The 10,331-nt window shown below is 38.1% G+C and overlaps 1 protein-coding gene across 1 annotated transcript; it reads right to left on the reverse strand.

Annotated features, from left to right (window-relative positions):
* Positions 1-892: 892 nt before the first annotated feature.
* On the reverse strand, positions 893-10,067 carry pcmtd2a (protein-L-isoaspartate (D-aspartate) O-methyltransferase domain containing 2a). The gene is made up of 6 exons (XM_017708698.2): positions 9,799-10,067; positions 7,630-7,948; positions 4,934-5,036; positions 4,647-4,818; positions 4,314-4,437; positions 893-3,663 (listed from the first exon to the last, which is right to left on the reverse strand). Exons 2-6 carry the CDS (start codon positions 7,934-7,936, stop codon positions 3,233-3,235), a joined length of 1,137 nt encoding a protein of 378 aa, XP_017564187.1. The 5' UTR covers positions 7,937-7,948; positions 9,799-10,067; the 3' UTR covers positions 893-3,232.
* Between the last annotated feature and the right edge of the window lie 264 nt (positions 10,068-10,331).

Below are 10,331 nucleotides of genomic sequence, written 5' to 3' on the forward strand. Positions count from 1 at the left end.
ACAAATGAGACAGGCGTGTCTGACAGAGTGGACAGTGAGTGGATACAGTGCTTTAAAAACTCCAGCAGCAGTGCTGTATCTAACTCATCCCAGCATAACACTAAATGTAGAACAAAGTGCACATATATGATAAGTGGGGCTGATAAAATGGATAATGTGTATAAACACAAGGTGCTTTTAATGTTATGGCTGATCAGCATCTATGTGGTGTAATTGTAAAAGATGGTCTTCACTGGGAAGGTTCATTGCAACATGTAGTGAAAGTGAAGAAGCTTCCTAAAGATCTCAGGGATACCATTATTAAACACTAAAACTGAAAGCCATAGAAAGCAAAGACCTTAAACTTCCCTGTACTTTTGCAGTGCAGTTAGCTCAGTTTTAAGTAATTCAGCTTGTCATGTTTGGAGAAAGAAAGGCTGCACATATTAGAGCAGAATTCAGTCCCTCAGCCAAGAAACATCTGTGGAGAAGATGGACATTTCAACAAGAAAACAACCTCAAATATGCAGACAGAAATAGCTTGAGACAGCTATCTTAAAAAAAAAAAGGTGCTTTCATGGCCGAGCCAATCTCCTGACTTTGCTTGGATTTTGCCAAGAGGAAAGGGCCAAAACTGAACCACAGTGTGACAAAAAGTGAATTACTTCTTACCAGATAACCAAGATATTTTAAAACTGTATTAACATTTTAAGCATATCTGTTGATTCTTACGAATACATAGATTGTTGTTCATAGTTACAAAGTCAGAAGATAGTGTATGTAAATTGAGTGGATATATGCACTGGAAACATTTAACAAATGCAAAAGTGTCTGAAAACCTGTCCCCAACCCCCCACCCTACCACACTTCACACTATTTGATAATGCCCCGAAAAAGCGATTCATGGCAGTCCTTGGTTTTTAAAACACCTGAGTCCACAATGACTCGTTTATTATATTTGTGTGTCCTGTAGCACTCAGCATGGCACACGGAGACAGACGTTTAATACAAACCATGAAAACCGAAGCAAAACATTCGGATCACTCTGTTGGATGAGAACTTACATATACTCCTACATCCCTCTTAACTTCAGTGGAGTTAGGCATACCTTTTATTTATAACATTTTTTTCCAAAGCACAGTAGAATTTCTCACATGAGATCACTGAAGTAATTGAATCTTTCACACACTTCATTGAAAACAAACACAACGTTTTTTTGTCATTTCATTTTCATAAAACGTATCAGTCTCTAAAATCCGAGATAAAGATGAAATACACAAAAACACACAAAGCCAAACGGTTCCACGCAACACAAGTTTTGTGATTCAGCAGGCCATCGGCCATTGTTTAGAGTAATACGTCTACTGACATAAGAAGGAAAGAGCAAAGGAATCCAGTGAAGGCTCTGTCTCAGTCTCGGACAAACAAAAAAGCAAAAAACCTGGCGAGTAAACTAGGAGACTACATTTAACATCAGCAGGCAGTAAGAGAAATATATTGATTCAGATATATTGAAAAAGAGGTTGTTGACATGTAGGGATGATTAGTTCTGGAAAATGGCAAATCTTTGATTTCTTCTATTGTCCTGAATATTTTTGAAAGAAGAAATACACAATGCTTAATGGCCCAATCAGGAACTGTTATAGCAGTGCTAGGGGCACTTTCCTCAAAAATAGATTTACTAAAAACGAAGACATTTGCTGTTCATATTTAGTTTGTACTGATTTAAGTTTTGCCTTGTGTGAAAAATGTCTTTTTGCAATTTCAAATTCAAGCTTTAATACATATATAAATATACAGATGAGCCAAAACATAATGACCACTCATGGATAAGGCAAATAATGTTGCTTATCAAAGGCCCATGTCAAGATCTCAAATATATTGGTAAGCAAACAGCTGGTTATCATAGTCAACATTTTAGATGTAGGACAAATAGGCAGGCTTGAATACTTCGGTGACTGACAAAGGCCAAATTGTGATGGCCAGACCACTGGGTCAGAGCATCTCCATTGGGGAGCTGCTAGTCAGTGGTGAGTACGTACCGACAGTGGTCTGAGAAGGGACAAACTATGAACTGGCAACAGGGTGTTGGGCACCCAAGGCACACTGATGCACAAGGGCAACAAAGGCTACCCCATTTGGTCTGAACTGACAGAAGGGCTACTTTGGCAGAAAATTTTAATGATGGTTAAAATCAAGAGCGGCACCCCCTCACAACTTGCGGAATCTAACCGATCCGGTGCTAACGTCATGATACTTGATACCACAGGGCACTTTCAAAGGTCTTAAAAGAGTCCATGCCTCAATGGGTCAGGGCTGCATTGGCAGCATGTGAAGGAAAAACAACATATTAGGCAGGAGGTCATAACGTTTTGGCTTATTTGTATGAATATATTAAAATGTATTATTTAATATATAGTAAAACATTTTGTACTGAACAGTATTTGTTATTATCGTTGTCATTAAAACATACATCTCCTAAATGATCATTTTATAGGAGAAGGGGGGAAAAACATTCTTATATTTAATATAGGTTGATATAACTATTAAGCCTGTCATAGTTATTTCAGAATTGTCTGATCACTGTGGTTTTCCACAGTGGTCAGCTTACATGATCCAAAATGTTTATGTCACAACTCACAGTGTGAATTAGGAGTGTTTTTAACCGTTCAGTTGAGGCAAATGCAAAAGAAAGCAGAAAACATATGTACTAAAAACGGCAAACTTGTGACGGGTGCTAAGACACCTTTACAGAGCAGCGATGAGTAATGTTTGTGCATTTGAGCTCAAGCTGCGTCTGTCGTCAGTTGAGAGCAAAATGAGTCAATTTGGCTACTTTAGACTTGTATATTAATATTTGCATACAACAAGCAAAAAAGACTAATTTTTAATTGCAATTATTTATATGACAATCAAATTAATTTGATGATCATAATAGGTCTAATAACTAGATTTTGGACCATTTCTGTTAGTTAATCTTCATGAAACGTTGCAACAGTGTAAAGAGCGGCTTTAAACAAAAAGTGGAGTTAGAAGATTTTGCAATGACGGCGACGAATCAGAATAAGTCTACATAGCATACTCTAAAAAGCTGTTTGTGCTTGATGGCAGATAAAAAAAATGGATGAGTCCTTTATAGTAACCACTGATTATTTGACCATTAAAAAATTGCACTTTGCAGCTCTGCTGACAAGGCAGGAGTTAGACTGATGGGGCACTGGGTACCTGTAGGTAGTCTGTAACTGAGCTGGGCTTACTTCTCTCTGTAATATAGAAGGTACATCTTGAGTGGCTCTGGAAGAGGGAGGCTGAGGATCTTCTCCCTCAGGACATTAACAGGAGCTTCAATTAGCAGAACTCTTCCCTCCTTCCTCCTCCCATCTTCATCTTCTTCTGCCTCATCCTCCTCACGTTCACAAACTCCTCTGCAGTCCTCCTCTTCATCATCTGTCCCTGACTGGTTGTTGTTGTCATCCATAGGTCCAGGGATCAGACGACTCATGAACACGTAGCGATTCGTCAGTAGCGTGGAGTCGCGGTGTTCTCGTTTCTGTTTCAGGCGGGACCTGCCTCTGGAACCCACTCTCTGGGGCAGAGGCCACGACCCAGACACTGACTTCTTCAGCGTCTGCCGGATGGAGATGCGAGCCAAGTCCTGAAGACTTCGGACCTCAAACATGGCAGCTGAAGCACCGCGTCAATCAAAAGATCGACACAAGGTTAGGGAGAGGTGAGGACATTCAAGCACATTAAACCTTTACTGCATGGTGTTGCCCTATGGCAACAGTGACTTTCTTATTTTGCCAAACTACTATAAAATTATTTATTTCTTTTTCTTTGGGCAACTGAAGGCTTTCTGAATGGCATGGTGCTCAGCAGTGCACACAGTGGAAGTAAATGAATACACTGCTATTTTTGCATCATTTTTACATTCCAACTTGATGGTTTTGTCATGTTCCTCTCTATATTCTTAAAACATTTAAGCATATTTTGCTGTTACAGGCATTTTCTTTTGTGTCAGGATAATGAACATGGCTATTTTATGAGCTTTGTTTTACTCTCATTTTGTGTATTGCAGATTACAATTCCATTGGCATATGCTGTTGCCTTATGGCAACAAAATGCAAAGCACCCCCAATATTTTTAATAATTGCACCATTTAAACACCATTGAAACCACACACATACAAATACAGTATATAATATATCAAATATTCACATTATGTGAAGGCTATTGGTTTAAAACAGCAGCAAATAAAAATCTAAACAATACAGAGTTTTAAGTCTTTAATAAAACAGCTACATGACTGAGAACTACTATTGCAGGCAACTTACGTAGAGATACTGCTCTGGGTTTGCCATTTTCTCTGTGTTTTGGAAGTACAAGAGGTGCAAAGGACACCGCAATGATCTTCTTGGTGTCCCATGTGTTGTATCCCGTCCTAGTAATTTTAGTAAGCTGAGAGGGAAAATGAAAATAATGAGTATTCCTGTACATGGCAAACATGGCAAAAAAAAACCTTTAGAAAGATGGAAGATTATTGAGAAATTCTGGTAGATAGTTTTTATTAAAAGTAAAATTAGCCCAGGATAAAGATCGTTCATGGGCTACACAATCAGGTTCTAGAATCAAGGCAGCTATGGCATCTTTACTGAAGTCATTCTTACCTTTTCCTCTAAAGGTAGAACAAGGATACCTCCAACTTTTAGGAGGTTCTTCATGTAATCTTCATGCTCCCTCTGGACCCCTGCTCCACAGTACACCCTGTCATACTGCCTGCTCTCTGGGGCAATCTCCAGACAGTTCCCAATTACAAACGACGGCTCACAGAACTCAAACCTGATGCATAAAAGATAACGCAGTCATGTCTAAATGTTATTAATGTATCAAACTGCATCATGTGCCCTCCTGTTAACTAAAGCATAACATAAATGAAGCATTCAGCACACAGGACCTGTCAAAGCTGTCACTCGTCTTGATAAAGCAGTCCAGCTTCTGATAAGCATACTCAATGACATCAGCATGTAGTTCCACACCATGATTCACACCAAATGGGCCTGCAGGAACACAGATAGCTTGACAATAAACGTTAATGAACAATACAAAAATGTCATTTCATTCTATGTAACATGTAACCATCCCTACAGAGCAGCTTCTTTTAAGTAGACTTTATATATTTACTTGGTCAGTCATATTACAAACTAATAATATGACTGCATGTTTGCATCAGTAGAAGTTTATCCCAATAACTGTTGAAGGAAAAGCCACATTCCTGTCCTGCCATGAGCTTAAACCTGTTGTCATTTTGTAAAATTACACTTAATATTTCCTGAAGCTTTGATTAAAGACTCTATTTCTTGCACTTTACAACAGACCATTTTACAATTTTGGTAAATAATTCAAATCTCCTATAATTGTCTATATCTTCAACAAAATAAATTTAGAATCTTTGCCGTCATCCCACATACTTGTAACTTTGAATTCCAATTATATATTAAGACTTGTCAGTGCTTGGACTATTTTAAAAAAAAAGGGATAAATCATAATAAAATTATGCATAAATATCTTTTTTCCATTATTTAAAACTACGCCGATTTTGGAGTTACACATTTTAGAACAGTTTCCATTTGAAAAAAAGTTTTGAAAACATACAAACATTATAACTATTGCAGTCTTTCACATCTGAGCTCATGACTGAGTAGGTGTCAAACTCTAGAGACAGAAACCCTTAAACTCACTCCTTAAAAGCTGTATTAATTTACTGTTACCCATATAAAGCACTTCTACCATTAACATTATTAGCAACAATGGCGGTTTTTCCAGCTTTGAGTTTTACTATGATAGTCTTATGCAAATGTTTAAACACCCCAGGACACATTACATGTTTTGTCTTGCAAAATTTTGTGCACAATTTATATTTATTTGCAGAATTTAACACAGAAAAAAAGACATGAAATGTGCCATAACTTTTGCACAAGCCACCTTTTATACTTTGTTTTTTGTTTATGTTGAACTCAAATAAATAGAAATGGAATGATTTTTCCCCCAATATGTTAAATACGCAGTAGTATCCTATGTAGAGGTGAGGTGCTTATTTTCCCTTAGAAATTAAAAAAAAAACTTGACCAGAGTGCCCAAATTTTTGCCTGTAACTGTATATTCCTCTGGCTGTCATGCTAATTACATTTCCAATTTCCCAATAATACTGCCATATACCTCCAAAAATCTGAAAAGGACAGGGTACATGGTATACGTTGACATTTATGTGGTTGCCTATCAGCTTCCTTGCTCATTTTACTGTAATGCTTGGAGCTCTGAGATGAAGCAGAGTCTCACATAGTGCTGCTGTAGGTTAGAGCATCAGCTCCTGTATGAGTCAGTGGATCACCTCATATTTTAGCGGAATGGGCTGTTACCCAGTGTCTTTGATTCACACTGGCTAACGAAAAAAAAAAAACACTTCAATGCCATTGAATCCATTTTTCCTTCATCTGCATCTTCTAACTGCATTCTCAGTGCTAAATAAAAAGTGCACTGATGCAGGTACGTGGGAAAAGGGTGCTGCAGCACCCCTAGATTTCAGCAATATTTAACTGGAACTGTAGAACTCTGCTGTATTTTATGCTTTATTTATATATTTTCAAAAACTACAGTTCCCATAGCCTGCACAAGTTAATGCTGCATTTTTATTACAGTCTCGCCAGCTGTTGGATGCTTTAGGGGAGTGTTGCTAAAACATAAGCAAGTTTAAAAGCTTAGACTTATTTGAAAATGTGTAATTGCATGCAACATGTGGAACAACACCTTGTAAAGTGAATTGTACTCTGGTTCCTTCCCCAAGTGGATTAATGTGATGATTGCGAGAGCACTGAAAAAGTACTCAGATCTTGGTGAAGAACATGTCTTCTGGGAATGTAAGTGAATGATCTACTCTTGTCATCATATCGTCATCAGGATAATGTTGATTTTGCATTCGATCCCTAAACATGGAGTGCTGATCACTTAAATATTAGAAATATACAGCAAGACCTGGTGTGTTTTTCTATTTCATTAATTAATAAAAAAAATCATCTGAAAGTAGCACGTTAGAGCTTAAAATATCTATGTAATGTGAATAAAATAATGCAATTATACATGACCTTTCTCTCTTTTTTACCCCACTGACCTTGTATGTTTTCTGTTTTTATAATTACAGAAATCTAATAATTGTTCATTGAAGTTAGACCAAAAAAAACATATTGGCATTATTTATCGGCCATCAGTCGACCACTAGTTAATACATGAACTCCCAGCCGTCAGTTACAGTATATGTGCAGAGCTTCATCTCTTACTACATGTTCCAATACAATCTGTTTTGCAAATTACAGAAAAAAAATTAAATTGAAAAAAGGCATAGAATTTTTACATGAGGTCACTGTATATGTCACATATATGCTGCTTAAATTTCAGCTCATATTAAATCCATAAATATCAAATTAATGTGAAAAGAACTCACAATGACTAAACATTAAACTAAAGTAAGCACAAACACACTGCTTCTAAAAGTGTTTACCTGTGTAACAGTGTGCCAGTGGGACATTGGCTCCCACCATGTCACACAGGCAACTCACTGCTGCGTGTGTAAATAAAGTATCACTCCATAGCTCTTACCCAATATGAGGCCCACCATGGTGCTGAGGTATCCTGTCCCACTTCCCAGGTTGAGAAAGGACAAGCCTGGCTGCAGGTCCAGTGCCTCCATCACCTCAGAGTAGATACAGGGAGCAGAAAGGTGGATGTTGCCATGTCTCCAGGCCAAGTCCTTGTAGGCGCTGTCTCTGAACTCCTCTAGATAGTAGTCAGCACGATCAATAGCCCTGAAGGCACGCTCCACCAGCTCTGTACGGATGTACTGGGCCTCCTTCAGGTTGTCAATCAACTCATCATTGTCCTCACCTGCGCTCACTGCTCCACCCATTGTAGTTATATACTGAGGAAGAACACAACAAACAACAATAAAAATCTTACATCTTAAAATCATTTTTGTTTATATAGCACTTTTCATAGCAGTGGCAGCTTAAAACAGTTATGAGATAAAACTAAACAGCAATGGAAGAAAATATAATGAATAATTTTAAACCATATAAGACAGTGACAGATCAGATACGTTTAAAAGAGATGCTAAATTAAAGATATTTTCAAATGTTTTTTTTAACTGTGACTTGAGCTTAACTGTCTGATAAAAGTTGGAACTGAGTTCCACAGTTTAGAAGCATAATAACTGAAAGAGGCTTCTCAATTTTTTCTGTGTTTTTCAGAAGGTATTTGCAGAAGGCCATTATCTGTAAATCTAAGATCAAATACTGGAACATAACTAATTTTACTTGTTGCGGTACTACTGTTATATACGATACTTTACTGGTTACTATACCTTACATCCTCTACTTTTTGTTACCATCCTATAGTTACATACTATACTATACTTTAGTGGTTATAGTACTATTGTTACTGTATTATAGTTACATGCTTTACTTTACTATACCATACTGTTACCATACTGTACAAATTACAAATTACTATTTACTATGCCTTATATGCTATGCTTCACTAGTTACTGTACTGTGGTTACATACTATACTATATATTTACCACTTACAATACTATAGTTACATGCTATACTATATTTTACTAGCTACTGTACCTTATATATTATACTATACTAGTTACTGTACTATACTTACAAGCTATACTTCATAAGGTACAGTACTATTGTTACATACTATACTATACTTTATTAATTACTATATCCTACATACTATACTTTACTTGTTACTATACCTATGTACTATACTAGTTGCTGTCTTATAGTTACATACTATGTTTTACCTCATACAACACTATAGTTACATACTATACTAGTTACTGTACTATATTTACAAGCTATACTTTACAAGGTACAGTACTATTGTTACATACTATACTATATTTTACATACTATAAATTACTATACCCCACATACTACACTTGTTACTATACCTATATACTATACTAGTTACTGTCTTATAGTTACATACTATACTAGTTACTGTACTATACTTACATGCTTTACTTTCCTAGTTGCTGTACTATAGTTACATACCATACCTTGCTTGTTACTATACATGCATATGTTACTAGTTACTTTTTCCATACTATCCTTAGTTACTATACTAGAACTACACACAGTAATTTACCCTGTAAAAGTTCAGTTAGTGAGAACTCTCGTCTTTCCTCAATTCATTTAATGTCTTCAAATGTAATTTCTAATAACGTAAAACTGTAAACTCAAAGCTAAAGGCACTTGTCTAACCCTAACCCTAGCTTTTGCCAAGCAGTGACGTCAGCATGCAGTTCAGCACCGTGGCTAAAATGGAAAATCCTGTGAAATCAGCATTTCATCATCAGTCTGTCAACATCGTAACGGCGCAGTTTCAGCGAGTGAGCGGCAGGTGGTGCTGTGGGACAGAAAAGTCCAAACTTCCCCGGAGACTCACATGCTCAGAAACTGCGCGACTGAGCAACATGCCCACCAATCCTCACACTGCGCTCTCCCTGCAGCTGCGCCACTCGGGGAGAAACGCGCACAAACGCGCCTTTGATACGAAAGTCTCGAAAACATTCACACGGTCCATTACACGGAAAACACGCGCGTTATGTACCAAGCTTTTTATGTCAGTGAGGTTAAAATGGGCACTTAATGTAGTCAAGAGTTCCGCGCAGAGAACAATACGGCGTCGCATCTGGGGGATGGTAACCGATGGCGCTGAGAAACGCGTTTCATGAGCGTTGTTTTCGGCTCACCTCAGATGCACCCAGTCGGTCTGGCTGGAAATAAAAGGCAGCAGATGGGCTCTGAGCTAAATCTGATCTCCGCCGCAAACAAAGAAACAGCGCTGCGGTGACTCAGCGTCTGACCACAACACACAGTGTCGGTTTACTGGTCACTTTTAACAGCCGTTCCGCGGTGGGCTCGTCTCCTCCATCGTCTCTTTTCCCGTCGGGTTTCAGCCCCTGTTCACATCCAGCGCGAGCGGCCACAGTGCGGGATGTAAACACTGATCAGCTGATCGTCTGACGTCACACCAGCACAAAACTGTGGGTTCCCTGAGTGAGCTGCGGAGCAGTTACCTAAGAGTGCTTTAGCACTGATATCGACAGATTCGGCGATTATAAACTACTGAATCAGAGACAGGATTTAATGCCATGTCAACAGAGGTGGCTGGAATTTGACTCGGTGGGCTCAACAACACAGAAGAGAACTAGAGGGAACAATAAATCATCCACATGGACCAGAGACTCAAACACGGTAGTATAACAGTTCCAGTGCACTAGAG

The sequence above is a fragment of the Pygocentrus nattereri genome, chromosome 9 (assembly GCF_015220715.1).
Source record: "Pygocentrus nattereri isolate fPygNat1 chromosome 9, fPygNat1.pri, whole genome shotgun sequence".
In the NCBI taxonomy this organism is placed as follows: domain Eukaryota; kingdom Metazoa; phylum Chordata; class Actinopteri; order Characiformes; family Serrasalmidae; genus Pygocentrus; species Pygocentrus nattereri.

Excerpts from the sequence above, each read along its gene's own strand:
- pcmtd2a (XM_017708698.2), bottom strand. The coding sequence starts at position 7,936 with ATGGGTGGAGCAGTGAGCGCAGGTGAGGACAATGATGAGTTGATTGAC. Across the intron at positions 5,037-7,629 it reads CATGGTGGGCCTCATATTGG|GCCCATTTGGTGTGAATCAT; the intron begins GTAAGAGCTATG and ends GTGTTCCTGCAG. Across the intron at positions 3,664-4,313 it reads ACCCAGAGCAGTATCTCTAC|CTGCCATGTTTGAGGTCCGA; the intron begins GTAAGTTGCCTG and ends GCGGTGCTTCAG.